The 20,404-nt window shown below is 36.7% G+C and overlaps 1 protein-coding gene across 1 annotated transcript in view; it reads left to right on the top strand.

The window, feature by feature from the left end:
- APPBP2 (amyloid beta precursor protein binding protein 2) overlaps positions 1 to 20,404 on the top strand; it is a 69,987-nt gene that overhangs the window by 17,712 nt on the left and 31,871 nt on the right. The window contains exons 2-4 of the mRNA XM_077852353.1: positions 8,385 to 8,473; positions 10,917 to 11,068; positions 13,272 to 13,395. Coding sequence (XP_077708479.1) covers positions 8,385 to 8,473; positions 10,917 to 11,068; positions 13,272 to 13,395 — 365 coding nt within the window. The remainder of the gene's footprint in view (positions 1 to 8,384; positions 8,474 to 10,916; positions 11,069 to 13,271; positions 13,396 to 20,404) is intronic.

The following is a 20,404-nucleotide window of genomic DNA, read 5'->3' as shown; positions in this document are numbered from 1 at the left end:
GGTGTACACTTTTACAGTTTGCTTGTTTGGATAAGGATCCAGATAAGTTGTACACCATGCCTGTTGGTTGATCCCTCTTAAGTCTCTCTTGATCTGTAAGTTTCCTTTCCATCTGTCTTTTTATCTTTGAATTTATATGTTGAAGAAACAGGATCCTTTGTCCTATAGACACTACAGTTTCCTGCAGGTTGATTGCGATATAAAACATTTTCATCATCCCTTCTAGGTGTTACAGCCTTTGTCTTTGTGGGGATTTCATGGGTTTCACTGGTTTCAAGCCAGTTTTTATTTCTAATTTTTTAAGATTTTTTTTTTTTTAATTCATGACACACACACACACACACACACACATAGAGGTAGAGGGAGAAGCAGGCTCCATGCAGGGAGCCTGATGTGGGACTCGATCCTGGGACTCCAGGATCATGCCCTGGGCCGAAGGCAGGCGCTAAACCACTGAGCCACCCAGGGATCCCCCAGGCCAGTTTTTAAAAACAAGTTCTGGGTTTGGGGTTTGTAAATCATTTAGGTAGTTTGAATTTGGGCTTATTATTCATATGTGTCTTAGGTTGAAGTTTTCCATTTTTTTATAGAAGACTTTTAAGGTTGTGAATGTTTTCTGAATTTTTTATTCCTGGTTTAGGTAGGTAGTTCCGCTCCAGGTCCCTTTGCTTAACAAGATATGCTTCCTAGACTCCTTCCTATTTGGTGTTTGCATTCTGCCCACAACCACCATTTAGAGGTATAACCTATCTGTTTTTCTTCCTTCTTAGCTGTTCTTGAGTGTGTGCCTTCTTAATTTTTGTCATCTGTGAAGTTTTTGCTCTTGGTTTCAAACTCAGCTCTTTATCCAAAAGTTATTTTCTGATACTTTATTCAGCATTTCCCTTTGTTTGGAAAGGAGCTGGAAGATTTTCATAATGTGTCATGCTATCTGCCCTATTGCCTGGAGCCTTACTCCTTTTCTTCTTCAAAACTCAGCTAAAAAATAAATAAATAAAAATAAAAAATAAAAATAAAAAACAAAACAGCTAAAATTTTTCTTAGAGAAAATATATTTTATTTGTGTGATTAAAACACTGCTATTGTATAATCTGTGAGCATTATTTATTTTTTTGCACTGTCAGATTCTAAACTTTTTTAATATCAGAGGACAATTATTACTGAGTCTGTCTTCCTGTAGTGATAGTATCTCTAATACCTAGTACAGTATCTTACACAAATGTTCCTGACATTTATTATTTTGACAATAGTAAGAATATTCCTAGCTATAGTTTTCTTTCCTTTGTTGTGAAAAATCACAAAGACAAAATGGCTTCGGTAAGCTAAGAGTTTCATGGACAGAATATGTCAGGGTCCTTGGTAAAAGATCAAATGTTAAAATAGAAAATGCCTATTTTTATCTATAAATTTAAGCAGCTATTATTTAGATTTTGTTCTTGATTTTTCCATTTAGGTACTGGCAGTTTATGTTCTTCATCACTAGCATATTAAGTTTGGATGCAAATTTGTTCTCAGAATTTATTGTATGAGCACTGTTATATACAGAGTACTTTAGAAACAGAACATAAGATTATGCCTAATAAATGTTTCTTTTTAGGGTGCTTACAGTGTGGTTGGGAGAAAATAAGTAACTGCCTATGAGTTGAGGTTTTTTCCCCTAAGTGTCAACTGTTTTAGATGAATTTGGGCACTTTGTTTCTTCTGAGGTTGAGTTCTATCCAAAATAGATCGCTGCCAATTTGGATTATGGATTCAGAAATCACTGAATGTATATCCAATGCTAGGCCCTTGTGCTGGGTATTGGGGATACAGTGGTAACAGTGGTCACCTCATAGAGTGTAGAGTGTAATGGAGTGATGTTTTTAACAAGTTGAGTGTGTGCATGCATGTCTTGATACTACTATGGAGGAAAAACACAATGTGTCATGAGAAAGTATAATAGGAAATAATTTAGACTGGGGAGTCAAGGGAAGATCTCTGTGAGGAGGTAACATATTAGTTGAGACCATTAGAAAGAGTTACAGATCAACTAGGCAAAGAATCATGGTACTAGTGCTTCATGTGGCAGCAGTAGCATATGTGTGCAAAAGTCATGAGGTGAAATAGAACTGAAAGAAAGCTAATGTGGCAGGAATGTAAAGGGTTGGGAGAAAGAATGGTAAAATAGGAGTCAGATGACTCCTTTAGAGATTATAAACCACATTAAATATTTTGAATTATGTTTACATTGACACTGCCATTGAAAAGTTTTAAACAAGGAAAGGCATGAAATAATTTAAATTTTTAGAAAATTGTTCAGCTACTGTTTGGACAACAGTAATTGTTTGGACTACTGTTTGATTAGAAGTGGACAAGAGTGATAATGGAGAAGCCAGTTTACCAAACCTTCGCAGTAATCCAGGTGAAAGATTTGAAATACAAACCTTATCTCATGGGTATACAGTTGATTGAATATCGTCCAGATTTTAAAAAAACATACATATATATAATGGTAGATATACAATTTAAAAACAGAAGTGGGGCCACCCCGGTGGCCCAGCGGTTTAGCGCTGCCTTCAGCCCAGGGTGTGATCCTGGAGACCCAGGATCGAGTCCCACGTTGGGCTTCCCTGCATGATGGAGCCTGCTTCTCTCTCTGCCTTTCTCTCTGTCTCTGTCTCTCTCTGTCATGGATAAATAAATAAAAATCTTTAAAAATTAAAAAAAAAAAAAAAAAAAACAAACCAGAAGTGGATTGGAATCCCTGGGTGGCTCAGCAGTTTAGCGCCTGCCTTTGGCCCAGGGGGTGATCTTGGAGTCCTGGGATCAAATTCTGCATCAGGCTCCCTGCATGGAGCCTGCTTCTCCCTCTGCCTGTGTCTCTAGATTGTGGTATGTGACTTTTCATAGTTGCTCTTAGACCATAATTCTTTTAAATTCTTTCTGAACCTTTCCAAGTTTTAGTTGTTGGGAATTAGCCTAGATTATTTTGTATACTAATCTGATGTCAAAACTAAGCTGTTCACTCTTAGCCTGTAGTGATTTTGAAGTGGTCAGGAAAGCAACCGTGCGAATTAAAATTTCCTTGGATTAAGGAAGTCTTTCATCCCCATCTTTATCTCCCAAAGAGTTTTCTGGGTTTGGTGCTGTCTTGCATTGCCCTTGCATTAGTTTTTCCTTTGTTATAAAATTTTTCTCTAATCTATAGAAGCTTTTTCTTCTAACATATCACCAGGAGTTTCATCCTTCTGTGTTTTAAAGATTTTAACTCTTATACATGTATGTTACTAATATTTTACTCAGTTTTGTTGTATTTTAAATTGTTGTTTTTAGGGGTGCCTGGGTGGCTTAGTCAGTTAAGCATCTTCCTATGGCACTGGTCATGACCCTAGGGACCTGGGATCTAGCCCCACGTTGGGCACCTGGAGTCTGCTTCTCCCCTTCCCTCTGCCTACAGCTCCCCCTGCTTGTGCTCTGTGTGTCAAATAAATAAAATCTTTTAAAAATTTAAAAGTTTCTAATATTTTATTTTTATGGGCATTTTAAGGTTTTATGTGATTACTTCTTTATGATTCTTGCCTGTGATACAGTGTTTCAAAAGGTAGTGTTTAGCACGTGATTTTTTTTTTTTTTAAGATTTTATTTATTCACAAGAGACACAGAGAGGCAGAGGCACAGGCAGAGGGAGAAGTAGGCTCCCTGCAGGGAGCCTGATGGAGAACTCAATTCCAGGACCCAGGGATCATGACCTGAGCCAAAGGCAGTTACTCAACTGCCAAGCCACCCAGGTGCCCCTAGTAGGTGATTTTTAACACTAGTATGATTTAAGTCTGATATTTATTTTTGCTATATTTTATTGAGAGGCATTTTACTTTGTTTCCTCATCTTTATGTACTTTATGAGCTACTTCAGTGATTTAAAATTTTTAAAATTAAAAATTTTTCTTTCATATGTTGATTTTTTTTTTTTAACACATGCTGAGATCTGCTTTTGAACTTTTAGATTTCGTTATACTGGTTGATCTGTCTTCATACCTGTACAATATTGTTCTGGGTGCAGGGCAGGGGGTTGTTTGTTTTTTTTAATTTTGAAGTGGAAGAGAGGGGCAGAGGGAAAGAGAATGTTAAGCAGACTCCATGCCCAGTGCAGGGTTGGTGTGGGGCTTGATCTCACAACCCTGAGATCAGGACCTGAGTTGAAATCAAAAGTCAGACCCTTAACTGAGCCACCCAGGCACCCTTATTCTAGTGGTATTTTTTGTCTGTTTTCATATCCATTGGGAGGTAATTTACCTACTTCTAAAAATAAACTATTTTTCCTTAAGGAACCAATAGCTAAAAGTAGTTGATAAGAGTCCTTTAATAGCCTCATTATTCATTGGGTGCAGAATATGGAACACTGTAATAATGAACTGAAATAAGATTTTTAAAAATCTAATCAGAATTATTAACCAAGGAATCTGGAGCCTCAGTTCCCTTTTCTCCAAGCTCTACTCCATAAGCTGTTTTGAGTCTATGAAGGAATTATTCTTTAAATCTTCTATAAAATGTGAAACATTATCCTTTTCTATATACTCTTACTTCCTGATAGATTACCTTCAAGAGGCTGTCTAGTTAGGTTTAAAAGCATGGATGTAAAGACAGACTGCCTGGGGCCAGCTTTGTGCTTTACCACTTCTTAATTGTGTGGTTTTGAGCAGGTTATTTAACTTTCTATGCCTCAATTTCCTTATCTGTGGAAGAATAGAATGAGTTACTTACGAAAAGCACTTAGAACAGTGCCTGGCATGTATTAGATCTTTGTAAGCATTAAGTGCTGTTTTTATTCTGAATCAATGTCCAGAAATCCTGTTCACAGAATGTGTAAGCTTGCATTTTTTGCATAAACCTAGTAAGGATAATTTGAAACAAATAATTACCCTCTTCCCAGAATTTAAATGTGAACCCATTTTTAGCTAGAAAAATTGAACAGCTAAGTAAAGGGTGTGTGTGTGTTAATAAGGGCATATTCACGATATAATTCTAATTGTAACTAAGGAAGCAACTTCTCTAAATTTTAGTTTCAAGTCCCACTTAGTAGGATATATCAATTTTTAGTCACTGAAGGGATACTGATGAGTTGGAGAACATACAAGGTAGTTTTTATTTGATAGTGAGTACAGGCAAAAAACTTGTACAACTTGTTTTCATTTCTGCTGTCTTAAATTCTAAAGCCTTAAGTTTGCTAATGATGAACAATTTTGGTAAGTGAAAATTTTTTTTGTCCTATACCGTTTTTGGAGTATGTGTATACATTTATTTTGTTAACTACATTTATTTTTCTGCCTCAGATAAAAAATTTATCACATTGTTAAACCCTCAAATAGAGATTAGGTTATAAATTCTCAGCTTTATTTTCCCTGAGTTATTCTCTATTGGTTAATAGTCAAAGTAAGTATGACAGTGATTAATAATAGTGAATTTTACGTGTACATTCCTAGAAGCTGTTACTATAGCAGAAAACATAATCATCTCCCAAATTAGCAAATCTTACTATTAATACTAATATCCATTTTATGTGAAAATAACATTTCTGCCTCCCTTTCCTGGACATGTGGTGATCCCTTGTCTCTCTTCTCCAGTCAGCAGTTGTTATGGACTTTTCACAGCTGTCGTTATTGATTTGCATTAAAATATCTACCTAATTTGGCCTGGCTTCTGTTGTGGCTAGTGACTTATGCCCAAGAACTTGCTGACTGAATTTGTGGTATATTTTCCGAGCACTTGTTAACTGGCCCATTTGGCAAATGAACTCTAGATCATGTCCTTTTTCTGAAACCCATGTTTTTATCAACTGAGTTAAGAGTTAAGTGCCTATAAAGTGAATTAATAAAATAAAATTCCAGCCTTCTAAGGCACTATATTTTTATAACATATATAAATTCAAAAGCATTTGATGAAGCTGGGGCTGGAGAAAGAAGGGCAGTAGTATTTGCGTCTTTTTAACTATGTGCATGTATTATTGGTGATAAACATTTAACATTTGTTAAAATGTTTTTTTTTTTTTTTTTTTTAAATAATCTCTGCACCCAATGTGAGTTTGAACTCAAAACTCCAAGGTCAAGATTCACATGTTCTACCAACCAAGCCAGCCAGGTGCCCCTAAAATGTTATTCTTTTAAAAAGATTTTACTTATTTGAGAGCACGCGCGAGAGAGCACAAGCAGAGGGAAGAGAAAGAAACAGAAGGCAGATACTTAACTGACTGAGCCACCCATGCACCTCTAAAATGTTGTGGGTTTTTTTGAAAGATTTTATTTATTTATTCATGAGAAACAGAGAGAGAGGTAGAGACACAGGCAGAGGGAGGAGCAGGCTCCATGCAGGGAGCCCAATGTGGGACTCCATCTCCAGGATCATGCCCTGGGCCGAAGGCGGCGCTAAACTGCTGAGCCACCCGGGCTGCCCTAAAATGTTATGATTATTTTTTAAAGATTTTATTTATTAATGAGAGACAGAGAGAGAGAGAGAGAGAGAACACGGCAGAGACATAGGCAGAGGGAGAAGTAGGCTCCACACAGGGAGCCCGACGGGGGACTCCATCCCGGGTCTCTAGTATCAGGCCCTGCGCCTCTACCCAGGGTGCCCTAAAATGTTTTTTTTTTTTTAATTTTTTATTTATTTATTTATTTTTTATTTATGATAGTCACACAGAGAGATAGAGAGAGAGGCAGAGACACAGACAGAGGGAGAAGCAGGCTCCATGCACCGGGAGCCCGACGTGGGATTCGATCCCGGGTCTCCAGGATCGCGCCATGGGCCAAAGGCAGGCGCTAAACCGCTGCGCCACCCAGGGATCCCTAAAATGTTATTTTTAAAAGAAGTTCTAGGAGCTCCTGGGTGGTTCAGTCAGTTGAGTGCCTGACTCTTGCTTTCAGATCAGGTCGTGATCTCAGGGTCATGAGATCAAGCACTACATGGGGCTTCTCACTCAATGCAGAGTCCATTAAGATTCTCTCCCTCTTCCTCTGTCCCACCTCCCTCCCCATGCACCCATGTGCACTCTCTCTCAAATAAATCTTTAAAAAAAAAAGTTCTAGGGGATCCCTGGGTGGCTCAGCGGTTTAGCGCCTGCCTTTGGCCCAGGGTGCCATCCTGGGGTCCCGGGATCGAGTCTCACATCAGGCTCCCTGCATGGAGCCTGCTTCTCCCTCTGCCTGTGTCTCTGCCTCTCTCTCTCTCTCTCTCTCTGTCTATCATAAATAAATAAATAAATAAATAAATAAATAAATAAATAAATAAATCTATCTTTTTTTTATAAGTTCTAAAAAGTCAGGCAAAATGAATAAATTATTGTGACAGGATTAGAAATCCTGCCATCTTGGGTGTGGGGTGCCTGAGTGGCTCAGTCAGGCATCTGCCATCTCAAATCATGATCTTCGGTCCTGGCATTGAGCCCTGCATTGGACTCCCTGCTCTGCTCAGTGAGGAGTCTACTTTTCCCTATTTCCCTCTCTGTTCTCTCTCTCTCTTAAATAAATAAAATTTAAAAATCCTGCCATCTTGGATTACTTTATTTTTGTTTTTATTTATTTATTTTTTAATCCTTGATTGCTTTATTTTTTAAGGGTTTTATTTATTTGAGAGAGCAAGAGTGAGCACAAATGGGAGGGGTGGGGAAGAGGGAGAGGGAGAAGCAAAATCCCCACTGAGCAGGGAAGCCCGACCTGGGGCTTGATTCCAGGACTCTGGAATCATGACCTGAGCCACCCTGGCGCCCCTTGGGTTACTCTAGATGCCTTTTAGTCTGCTTGAAATGCCATGCCCAGAATTTAACTGAGATTCTTGTGGTATGAGGAGCCCTTTAGTGGGGCACATTAACCCTATCCAGTTTTGTTCAAGGAAAAAAGTTAATTTTAAAAGTTTCTTGAATATACCTTCTTATGTTTATTTAACGTAATTATATAACACCTTGTATTTAATATGTACCAGATATTATTTTGTAAATATAAGTGTTTCATTTTACATACAAGTATTAAAATGTTTTATATGAATTTTAGAAATTTCTAAATTTAGGGGTGCCCGGGTGGCTTGGTAGGTTGAACATTTGACTTTTGATTTTGGCCTAGGTCATGATCTCAGGGTTGTAAGATTGAGCCCCGTGTCAGGTTCCACACTGGGTGTGAAGCTTGTTTAGGATTGTCTCTCTCCTTTTCCCTCTGCACCCCCCACCCAGATTTGTTAATTTAGTCTTATATTTCTCCTAGCAGAAGTATCTTTCCTGATCCTGCTATGTGATCGTACCAACTTTGAGTAGTATCCATTAAATTCATCAAATATTAAGTCCATCAAATTATATTCATAAGTATAACTAAAGTAGAAATTAAAATTAACATTTTAAAATTACCTTTTTCATTTTCATTTCAGCTTTACCAACAGGGACGCTTATGTCAATTGGGCAGTGAATTTTGTGAATTGGAAGTTTTTGCTAAAGTATTGAGAGCTTTGGATAAAAGGTAAAATCACGTTTTAAAAATTATGGTAAACTGTATATTTAAAATGCTAAATTTTACCATTGTAGCTTCTTAAGTATACTTCATTGGCTTTATGTGTATTCCCATTGTTCTGAATCCATCAATACCACCTTGCTTTTCGTGTTCAGAGGAAGAGAATGAGTTCGATCTTCCCCATGTAGCTGTTATCATGTAGTAAGAGCCACATACAGGTATGGGTGACACAGCTTTTGATTATGCTTGCTATTCACTTGAGCATTCTTCCCAAAATTTGTTTTAAAGCCATTTCTTTTCCCTAACCCTAGAAAAATAAGTTTTCACAAATTACTGCTAATTTCTTATATGAATATTGCCAAGTTGTTCCATGTGTTCAACAAATTAAGTATATACTTGTTGAATGGTATTACAGCAGTGATTAAGATCTACAACATCTCTTCCCATGGATTTTGTATTTTAGAGAGGAATGATAAAATAATAAGTAAATAATATAATTTAATTGTTCAGGGGTAACTTTGGAATGTGGCCTTTGTACTATAGAGAAACTTTTAGTTGGATAATTAAAATCTAAAAAAAAAAAACATAACCGAGAACTTTACTTTGGTAAAAAAAAAAAAAAAAAAAAAACCTACAGAAAACGTTTTAAAAACATTCTTTAAGAAAAGGTTGGTTTTTCTGTATGTTAGTAAATTGAACACCAATAAAAAAAAAAAATTATTTCAAGATAAAACCATAAAAAAAAAAAAAAAAGAAAAGGTTGGTTTTTGAGATATGGATTTCTCTATATAATTCTAAACATGGCCATTGTAAAGATTTAGTGGAATACCTCTCTTTCATCTCTCAGGTTATCTTTCACCAAGTCCAAATCCCTTGGTAAGTGTTTAATATATTTGTGAAACTAAAAGCATGTAGTTTGAGTTTTCCCCCCTTTATCCAAAGCAGTGATTCCATTATTTACAATTTTGTTATTTAGAATTTTCCATTGAGATATAATTCACATACCACCACACTCACCGTTTTAAATTGTACAATTCAGTGGCTTTTAGTGTATTCACAAGATTTTGCAACCATCACCACTGTCTAATTCTAGAATATTTCTATTACTCCAAAAAGAAACCCTGTACCCATTAACAATCACTTCCTATTTCCTCTTACCCAGGCCTACCATTAATCAACATTCTGTCTCTGAATTTACCTATTCTAAACACTTCATATAAAGAGAATCATATGATATATGGTCTTTTGTGACTGGCTTCTTTTACTTTTATAATGTTTTGAAGATTTATTCATGTCATTGCTTATATCAGTATTTCTTTCCTTTTTATGGCTGAGTAATTTTCCATTGTATGAATATACTGTGTTTTGTTTAATCATTTATTGATGAACATTTTAGCTATTTGGCTATTCTGATAATGCTGCTATGAACATTTATGGACAAGATTTTGTTTGGACATATGTTTTCAATTCTCTTATATATGTAACTAGGGTATATACATATGATCATCCTATGTTCAACTTTTTTATGAACCTCAAAACTATTTTCCATAGTGGCTGTACTATTTTACATTCCTTCCATCAGTGTATGAGAGTTCCAGTGTTTACATATTTTTGGCATCACCTTTTTAAAATAGTAATCACATCCTACTGGATATGAAGTGGTATCTTGTTGTGATTTTGGTTTGCATATACCAAATGATTGATGATGTTGATCATCTTTTCTTGTACTTATTGGTCATCTGTATATTTTCTTTGGAAAAAAAATCTCTATTTAAATCCATTGCCCATTTTTAAATTGGGTTATTGTTGAATTATAAGATGGCTTGGTTTTTAAGTTAGTTTTACGGGATGCCTGGGTGGCTCAGCGGTTGGGCATCTGCCTTTAGCTCAGGGCGTGATCCTGCAGCCCCGGGATCGAGTTCCGCATCGGGCTCTCTGCATGGAATCTGCTTCTCTCTCTCTGCCTCTGTCTCTCTGTGTCTCTCATGAATAAATAAGTAAAATATTTTTAATAAATAAAAGTTAGTTTCACTCTTTACTGTTATTTTTTTAAGATTTTATTTATTTATTCATGAGAATACACAGAGAGGAGAGAGAGGCAGAGACACAGGCAGAGGGAGAAGCAGGATCCATGCAGGGAGCCCGACGTGGGAATCGATCCCAGTCTCCAGGATCACGCCCTGGGCTGAAGGCAGCGCTAAACTGCTGAGCCACCTAGGTTGCCCTCTTTACTGTTATTAATTTTCACATACAGGATCACTTAGTGATCTACTGAATAAACATGAGGCTAAATTGTGGATTATTGTGGCCTCATAATTTATAAGGCAAGAACGTTTTTTATCTTGTTCCATCTTGGAAAACAGTAGTACTGTTATTTTTAAAAAGCAAGCTAGCACTTTTTAAAACTATAAAATATATTACTTTTATAAAATAACCTTTTCTTCTCTTGCAGACATTTGCTTCATCATTGTTTCCAGGCTTTGATGGATCATGGTGTGAAAGTTGCTTCAGTCTTGGCCTATTCATTCAGTAGGCGGTGCTCTTACATAGCAGAATCAGATGCTGCAGTAAAAGAAAAAGCCATTCAGGTTGGCTTTGTCTTAGGTAAGTAATAGTAAAATAGAGGAGTGTTTTGTTCTATGACATGACTCGTTAAACCTATTAACAATAAAGGATTCCACTGGGACATTCCCAAAGTCTACATAAGGAGGTTATGAGAAAAACATCAGAAAAATTAGATATGATTTATTGAGTGTTAACTTTGGGTCACACACTACTGTAGGAATTTAAAGGATATCTTTGGGTTGGAGGGTGCAGAGGGAGAAAGAGAATCTTAAGCTTCAGTCTCACAGGGGCTCAATTTTACAACCCTGGGATCATGACCTGAGCTGAAATTAAGATTAGGACACTTAACTGATTGAGCCACCCAGGTGCCCCAAATGTTATCTTTCTAAATCCTCATAACATTTCAGTATTGTGATGGTATTAATAGATTTTACAAGTGAGGAAGCATTCAGAAAAATTAAATAACTTGCTCTAGTCACATAGCTGGTAGTGGACTAAAAGTTTAGAATCCTGCATCTATGGATCCATACCATATACTTTGCTACATGTCATGCTGCCAACAGCCTCTTTCACCAGCTTACCATATGCTGTTACATGAGACTTAATCCTTTTGGGGCTTCAGTGTTTCAGTCTCTAAAATAAGCATAATCTTGTATTTCCTCATGGAGATGTTAGGAGAATACGGAAAACATACTTTGGAAAGGAATCTGAGAAGTTCTTGTATGCCATATGTAGAGAAATGTTTAAGGTTTGCATAACATTTTATATGATTTTTACAAATCTACATAGATTAGTTATGTTTCAGGCAACTACTTATTAAAGATGTTGCCACCCTTTTAGCTTTCTTTTAAAAAATTTTTTTTGAGGGCAGCCCCAGTGGCTCAGTGGTTTAGCGCCACCTTCAGCCCAGGGTGTGATCCTGGAGACCCGGGATCCAGTCTCACGTCAGGCTCCCTGCATGGAGCCTGCTTCTCCCTCTGCCTGTGTCTCTGTCTCTCTCTCTCTCTCCCTCCCTCTGTGTGTCTCTCCTGAATAAATAAGTAAAATGTTTTAAAAAAAAAATTTTTTTTTAATGATTGTAGATTCCCAGGCAATATCAAAACCAGGAATTGACACTGGTTTAATACTGCTAACTTGACTATAGACCTTATTTAATTTTCAAGTTTTTACATGTACTCCTGTGTATGTGTGTCTGTTTCTGTGCAGTTGATTCCATGTAAAGATTCATATAACTGTCATTACCATCAGGTAATGGACTATTCCATCAGCACAGACTTTTGTTTTTAACTTCTCACATGCATATGCATCTTTTAGCTCTCTTACACATGCACATACACTTTCTTTGCCAACAAATTTTCATGATTTTTTCCTTCAGTCTTAGAATAATTATTTGTAGTCGTCATGGACAGTTTGCTGGAGAAACTTCAGAACCTTTTTTTTCTGGAAAACAAAAACAGAAACACTCAGCATTTATCCTTTGGTAATCCCATGGAATGTAAACTGCAACCAAGAATTGTGACCAAAGAATGTCTTTAACCAGAGTGTGTGATCTTGATGAATGTTAAGGTTGACATTCCCTCTAGTCCTAGGTGGTCATGTAAAAGTCTGTGGTAGAACAACTTTAGAATCAACAAAAGTGAAAGGCAGGAAGGTTAGTGTTCATTAAGGTCCTCTGTCATCTCCACAAACATTTATACCAGTATCTGGCCATTGTAATGAGCCAGATTAAAGAAATATCTTGGAGATAGAACCAAGTTCTAATGAACTCATAGTTACTTTATTGGTCTGGATTCTAAAATTACCAAAACGATGAAAAAAACTTCATATCGAAGTATACAGTGATGAAGATAATTTTTTAAATGGCAGCTTTATTGAGATGTTCTTTGAAATTGATTATGGAGAGATTGAAAAGCCATGTTTACCCTATAAGTTGAAAATATTAGGATCCTTTGAATTTATGGCTAATTAACTGGAAAATGTCAGTTCTTAGGCTATGGAGTAATTTTAGAGAGTTAAAACTCTTGACTCTTTATTCAAGGTCTCAACTTTAATCTAATTCTCCTAGTTTAAAAGTTTTTGTTTTGTTTTATTTTCTGTTTCACAGTATCTTTGTTTTGGGCCAACACAGGACTTTAATATTATGGGTGTTTTCATTTTAGATGATACTCATTTTAAGCATGTCACTCTAGCTTTCGAGTGATTTGTTAAGTTATTTAAAGTTATTGGTTTCCTTGTCCTTTAGGTGGCTTTCTTTCAGATGCAGGCTGGTACAGTGATGCTGAGAAAGTTTTTCTGTCCTGTCTTCAGTTGTGTACTCTACATGATGAGATGCTTCATTGGTTTCGTGCAGTAGAATGTTGCGTGAGGTGAGTTGGAACAGGTCCTTAGTGGCTTTATTATAGTTTTAGCTTTTATAAGCATACTCCAATATTTTTATAAACCTCTGAGGTGATATTTTTATTCACAGTTTCATTAGTTTGGCCTCCTGTCTTTCATCACCAAAATATAGTTAACTTATTGTGGTCATCTAAGCTTAATATTTTTTGCTTTGTCATAGAGCTTGTGTGTTCTGTTCATTGAACAAATATTTATTGAATACCTCTGTGTACTCACAACTGTGCTAGGTATTAGATGCTGATAAAATATATGTTTTTCTCAGATGTTATTTTTTTACTCTTGCTGTTTAGATTTCCAGAATTGTATATAGAGGATTAATATTTTACTTATAAGTAACTGTTTTCTTTAAAAATACGTTATTTAACATGTACTTAAAGGAAGGCAAGCAAGGCTAGAAGTAACTTTGTTTTTACTGTCTTTATTTTTTCTATGCATTTAACATTTAGTTACAGCTATTTTCTTATACATGTTCTCTCTGCAAAATTGATTTGACATTTCTTAAAAAAATTTTTTTATGAAACCAGCGAGAAATCAAAATAAAGTAAAAAAACCAGGGATCCCTGGGTGGCGCAGAGGTTTGGCGCCTGCCTTTGGCCCAGGGCGTGATCCTGGAGACCGGGGATCGAATCCCACATCGGGCTCCCGGTGCATGGAGCCTGCTTCTCCCTCTGCCTGTGTCTCTGCGCCTCTCTCTCTCTCTGTGACTATCATAAATAAATAAAAATTAAAAAAAAAAAAAAAAAAAGTAAAAAAACCAAACCAAAAAACACGCAGAAATTTCTTGTCGTAAGTTAAGTTTGGTCAATTTACTGAATTTATGTTCTATTTTTATTGAATAAAGGGTCATATTTCCTTGATATCTTAGAAATGAGTTAATTAAATTGGAACCTTCAAAGCTAGAAGATAGATCCTACTTTATAATACTATTGTTGATCTAAAATTGAATAAAGCACTCTTTTTTTTTTTTCTTTTTTTTCTGCTGGGGTTCAGTCTTCTGAGGTTGTCATTACCTTGTTTTATACAGGGATTATCTGTGTTAGACAGACTTTCAAATTCTGAAATTATTTTGTAGTATGCTACCTTAATTATAAATAATAATAAATTATATATATATATTTTATATATATAATATTTTATAATTACTATATATAATTTATAAGCCCTAGTAGGACCAGGGCTCCCTCTCTCCTTCCTGTGTTGTCATCTTTATCATGTAGCTCCTATCATTGTGTCTACACAGGTTATAGGCAGGGAGAAGGGCAAAAAGCTCATGCCAGCTGAGTCTGCTTTTTCTTTTCTTTTTCTTTTTCTTTTTCTTTTTCTTTTTCTTTTTCTTTTTATTTTTATTTTTATTTTTATTTTTATTTTTATTTTTATTTTCTTCTTCTTTTCTTTCTTGTCAGAAAAAAATAGCTTTCCCAGAAGTCTAGCCCTGTTTCTTTGCTTAACTCTCTTCAAAATTGAGACACATTCCGCATATCCTTCAGCCTGTATAAGGTGATCGGGGGAGCAAAGCATTTTTTATTGTGTTTTTTAATTCCTTCCTTGAATGAACTTATGGGTCTACATTAAGGAAGGGAGGGGAGGGAAAAATTGGATAGGTAATGTCAACACAGTATCTTTCTTGGCTGTTTTTTGAAACAGGCATATATGAAATTGAAAAAAATACCTGAACTAAGAATACCTGAACTAAGAACTATTTATAATACAAGGTTACTGCTTATGTACATAGACCTTTTGTTATTTTTTTTTTTTTTGTAAGATTTTGTTTATTTATTCATGAGACACAGAGAGAGAGAGAGAGAGGCAGAGACACAGGCAGAGGGAGAAGCAGGCTCCATGCAGAGACTCCGATGCGGAACTCGATCCCGAGCCTTCAGGATCGCTCCCTGGGCTGAAGGCAGGCACTGAACTGCTGAGCCACCCAGGGATCCCCAGACCTTTTGTTCTTAAGAATTTTAAGTTTCAAAATAAAATGTGCTTCTATGCAGCTATTATACTTGCCAACGTCCTGGCCATTACAGGTGTATTTAATGTAATTTATATATAATATATAGTTTAGTCATCCTCTTAGTATTATTTAAAAAAAAGATTAAATTTTTTACTTAGCTTTTTTTAAAGCAAAAAAAATTGGGGGGAATTAATTGATCATATGTTTAATTGAATTGAAAAAGAAGTGTATTGCAGAACAGATACTAAAGAAATTCTTTGCCTAATAACACAAGCTTTTGAACTTAATGTGAGAGTATGGGTTTTGTTTTTGCCTTTTGTTTTTTAATGGGAGTTCTCTGCCCTTTTTTTAAAAAAAATTAATTTATTTCTTTTAGTACTTTACACTCAAAGTAGAGCTCAAACTCACAACCCCAACATCAAGAGTCACATATTCCACTGACGGAGTCAGGCAGGTCCCCCAAGAGTGTGTTGTTTTTTTTTTTTTTTTAATTATTTATTTATTTATTTATTCATTCATTCATTCATTCATGAGAGACACAGAGAGAGAGAGAGAGAGAGAGAGAGAGGTAGAGACACAGGCAGAGGGAGAAGCAGGCTCCATGCAGGAAGCCAGACGTGGGACTCGATCCCGGGTCTCCAGGATCACGCCCTGGGCTGACAGCAGCGCTAAACCGCTGAGCCACCCGGGCTGCCCAAGAGTTTGTTTTTTAATGTAATATCATAAAGGTGGTTTCTAATCTGGGCTGGCATGGAAGCAGTATAGAGCAAATGTCAGAGAATCTTCTTGTTAAATCTGCTATCACTTCTCAGTCCTTTTGCAATCCTTGAAGACTCTGCCTGTTTTCCTATACTCATTATCTATATAATAGCTTCATTTTTTCTGCCTTTGTGTCTATTGCCAAACAAATTTTTAAATACAGAAAATTATGAAAAGAATAAATATTATCTATAATCCTGTTGCCTAGAAATAACCACAATTACTCTATTAGTGTATTTTTTTAATTTTAAGTGTGAAAGGAACTTCTGAACTGATGGAGGAAAGACTTAAATTTAGATTAAAAAGAACTCTGAGTCCTACACAATTGGATTTCCTAAAATCAAAGAATACATAGAAATTGGAAGCTAGAAAACAGTAGAAGTATCTCCTTTATTATTATTATTTTTAAGATTTTATTTATTTATTCATAGAGACACAGAGAGAGAGAGGGGGGCAAGGCACAGGCAGAGGGAGAAGCAGGCTCCATGCAGGGAGCCTGACGTGGGCCTGGATCCAGGGTCCCCAGGATCACACCCCAGGCTGCAGGCGGCACTAAACCGCTGCGCCACCGGGGCTGCCCAAGTATCTCCTTTATTGAGAGAAAATGGTATACTTTGCCAACTTTTAGGGTAAAATAAAGAATTTTCACATACATAGGGATGCAATATACTTCCATGTACTTGAGCTGAAGAAAATACTCAAGAAATTTCCCTAACCAAATAAAAAGTTCAGTAATAACAATTCTCAAGATAGGAGAAGATATAGAAATGGTGGTAAGCAGTGAATTTTGTAATACATAGTTACATGTAAATGGGGTAGAAAGAAAATGAAGACCAAATTGGGAATCTTTTTTTGTATACATTTTTTATTGGAGTTCGCTTTGCCAACATATAGCATAGCACTCAGTGCCCATCATCCAGTCATTCCAATGCCCCGCCCACCTCCCTTTCCACCACCCCTTGTTCGTTTCCCAGAGTTAGGTATCTCTCATGTTCTGTCACCCTCACTGATATTTCCCACTCATTTTCTCTTGTTTCCCCTTTAATCCCTTTCACTATTTTTTATAGACGCCAAATGAATGAGACCATATAATGTTTGTCCTTCTCCGATTGACTTATTTCACTCAGCATAATACCCTCCAGTTCCATCCACGTTGAAGCAAATGGTGGGTATTTGTCGTTTCTAATGGCTGAGTAATACTCCATTGTATATATACATACCACATCTTCTTTATCCATTCATCTTTCGATGGACACCAAGGCTTCTTCCACAGTTTGGCTGTTGTGGACATTGCTGCTATAAACATTGGAGTGCAGGTGTTCTCCCATTTCACTGCATCTGTATCTTTGGGGTAAATGCCCAGCAGTGCAATTGCTGGGTCGTAGCTCTATTTTTAACTCTTTGAGGAGCCTCCACACACTTTTCCAGAGTGGCTGTACCAGTTCACATTCCCACCAACAGTCCAAGAGGGTTCCCCTTTCTCCACATCCTCTCCAACGTTTGTTGTTTCCTGTCTTACTAATTTTCACCATTCTCACTGGTATGAGGTGGTATCTCATTGTGGTTTTGATTTGTATTTCCCTGATGGCAAGTGATGTGGAGCATTTTCTCATGTGCTTGTTGGCCATGTCTATGTCTTCCTCTGTGAAATTTCTGTTCATGTGTTTTGCCCATTTCATGATTGGATTGTTTGTTTCTTTGCTATTGAGTTTAATAAGTTATTTATAGATCTTGGATACTAGCCCTTTATCTGATAGGTCATTTGGAAATATCTTCTCCCATTCTGTAGGTTGTCTTTTAGTTTTATTGACTATTTCTTTTGCTGTGCAGAAGTTTTTTATCTGATTAAGTCCCAATAATCCGTTTTTGCTTTTGTTTCCCTTGCCTTCGTAGATGTATCTTGCAAGAAGTTGCTGTGGCCAAGTTCAAAAAGGGTGTTGCCTGTGTTCTCCTCTAGGGTTTTGATGGATTCTTGTCTCACATTTAGATCTTTCATCCATTTTGAGTTTATCTTTGTGTATAGTGAAAGAGAGTGGTCTAGTTTCATTCTTCTGCACGTGGATGTCCAATTTCCCAACACCAGTTATTGAAGAGACTGTCCATTTTCCGGTGGATAGTCTTTCCTGCTTTGTCAAAGATGAGTTGACCATAGAATTGAGGGCCCATTTCTGGGTTCTCTCTTCTGTTCCATTGATCTATGTGTCTGTTTTTTTGCCAGTACCACACTGTCTTGATGATCACAACTTTGTAGTACAACCTGAAATCTGGCATTGTGATGCCCCTGGCTCTGGTTTTCTTTTTCAATATTCCTCTGGCTATTCAGGGTCTTTTGTGATTCCACACAAATCTTAAGATGATTTGTTCCAATTCTGTGAAGAAAGTCCCTGGTATTTTGATAGGGATTGCATTAAATGTGTAAATTGCCCTGGGTAGCATTGACATTTTCACAATATTAATTCTTACAATCCATGAGCATGGAATATTTTTCCATCTCTTTGTGTCTTCCTCAATTTCTTTCAGAAGTGTTCTGTAGTTTTTGGGGTATAGATCCTTTACCTCTTTGGTTAGGTTTATTCCTAGGTATCTTATGCTTTTGGGTGCAATTGTAAATGGGATTGATTCCTTAATTTCTCTTTCTTCAGTCTCATTGTTAGTATATAGAAATGCCACTGATTTCTGGGCATTGATTTTGTATGCTGCCACACTGCCAAATTGCTGTATGCGCTCTAGCAATCTTGGGGTGGAGTCTTTTGGGGTTTCTGTGTACAGTATCATGTCATCTGCGAAGAAGGAGAGTTTGACTTCTTCTTTGCCAATTTGAATGCCTTTTATTTCTTTTTGTTGCCTGATTGCTGCAGCTAGGACTTCTAGTACTATGTTGAATAGCAGTGGTGAGAGTGGACATCCCTGTTGTGTTGCTGATCTTAGGGGAAAGGCTCCCAGTGTTTTCCCATTGAGAATGATATTTGCTGTGGGCTTTTCGTAGATGGCTTTTAAGATGCTGTGGAATATTCCCTCTATCTCTACACTCTGAAGAGTTTTGATCAGGAATGGATGCTGTATTTTGTCAAATGCTTTCTCTGCATCTATTGAGAGGATCATATGGTTCTTGTTTTTTCTCTTGTTGATATGATCTATCACGTTGATTGCTTTACAAGTGTTGAACCAGCCTTGCATCCCGGGGATAAATCCCACTTGGTCAGGGTGAATAATCTTAATGCACTGTTGGATCCTTTTGGCTAGTATCTTGTTGAGAATTTTTGCATCCATGTTCATCAGGGATATTGGTCTATAATTCTCCTTTTTGCTGGGGTCTTTGGTTTTGGAATTAGGGTGATGCTGGCCTCATAGAATGAATTTGGAAGTATTCCATCCCTTTCTATCTTTCAGAACAGCTTTAGTAGAATAGGTATTGTTTCTTCTTTAAATGTTTGATAGAATTCCCCCTGGGAAGCCATCTGGCCCTGGACTTTTGTGTGTTAGGAGGTTTTTAATGACTGCTTCAATTTCCTCTCTGGTTATTGGCCTGTTTAGGTTTTCTATTTCTTCCTGTTCCAGTTTTGGTAGTTTGTGGTTTTCCAGAAATGTGTCCATTTCTTCTAGATTGCCTAATATATTGACATATAGCTGCTCATAATATGTTTTTTTTTTTTAAAGATTTTATTTATTTATTTATTCATAGAGACACACAGAGAGAGAAAGAGGCAGAGACACAGGCAGAGGGAGAAGCAGGCTCTATGCAGGGAGCCTGACGTGGGACTCGATCCAGGGTCTCCAGGATCATGCCCTGGGCTGCAGGCGGTGCTAAACTGCTGCACCACCGGGGCTGCCCTCATAATATGTTTTTAAAATCGTTTGTATTTCCTTGGTATTGGTTGTGATCTCTCCTTTTTCATTCGTGATTTTATTAGAATCTTTTCTCTTTTGTTTTTAATAAGGCTGGCTAATGGTTTATCTATCTTATTAATTCTTCCAAAGAACCAACTCCTGGTTTTGTTGATCTGTTCTACAGTTCTTCTGGTCTCTATTTCAAGATTCGAGTTCTGCTCAAATCTTTATTAACTCTCTTCTTCTGCTTGGTGTAGGTTTTATTTGCTGTTCTTTCTCCAGTTCCTTTAGGTGCAAGGTTAGGTTGTGTAATTGAGTTTTTTCCAATTTTTTGAGGATTGTTTGTATTGCGATGTATTTCCCTCTCAGGACCGTTTTTGCTGTATCCCAAAGATTTTGAACAGTTGTGTCTTCATTCTCATTGGATCTTTTTAATTCTT

Source organism: Canis aureus, chromosome 16 (genome assembly GCF_053574225.1).
Source record: "Canis aureus isolate CA01 chromosome 16, VMU_Caureus_v.1.0, whole genome shotgun sequence".
Classification (NCBI taxonomy): Eukaryota; Metazoa; Chordata; class Mammalia; order Carnivora; family Canidae; genus Canis; species Canis aureus.
Note: the sequence above shows the minus strand (reverse complement) of the source record. Positions and strands in the feature narration are given on the sequence as shown.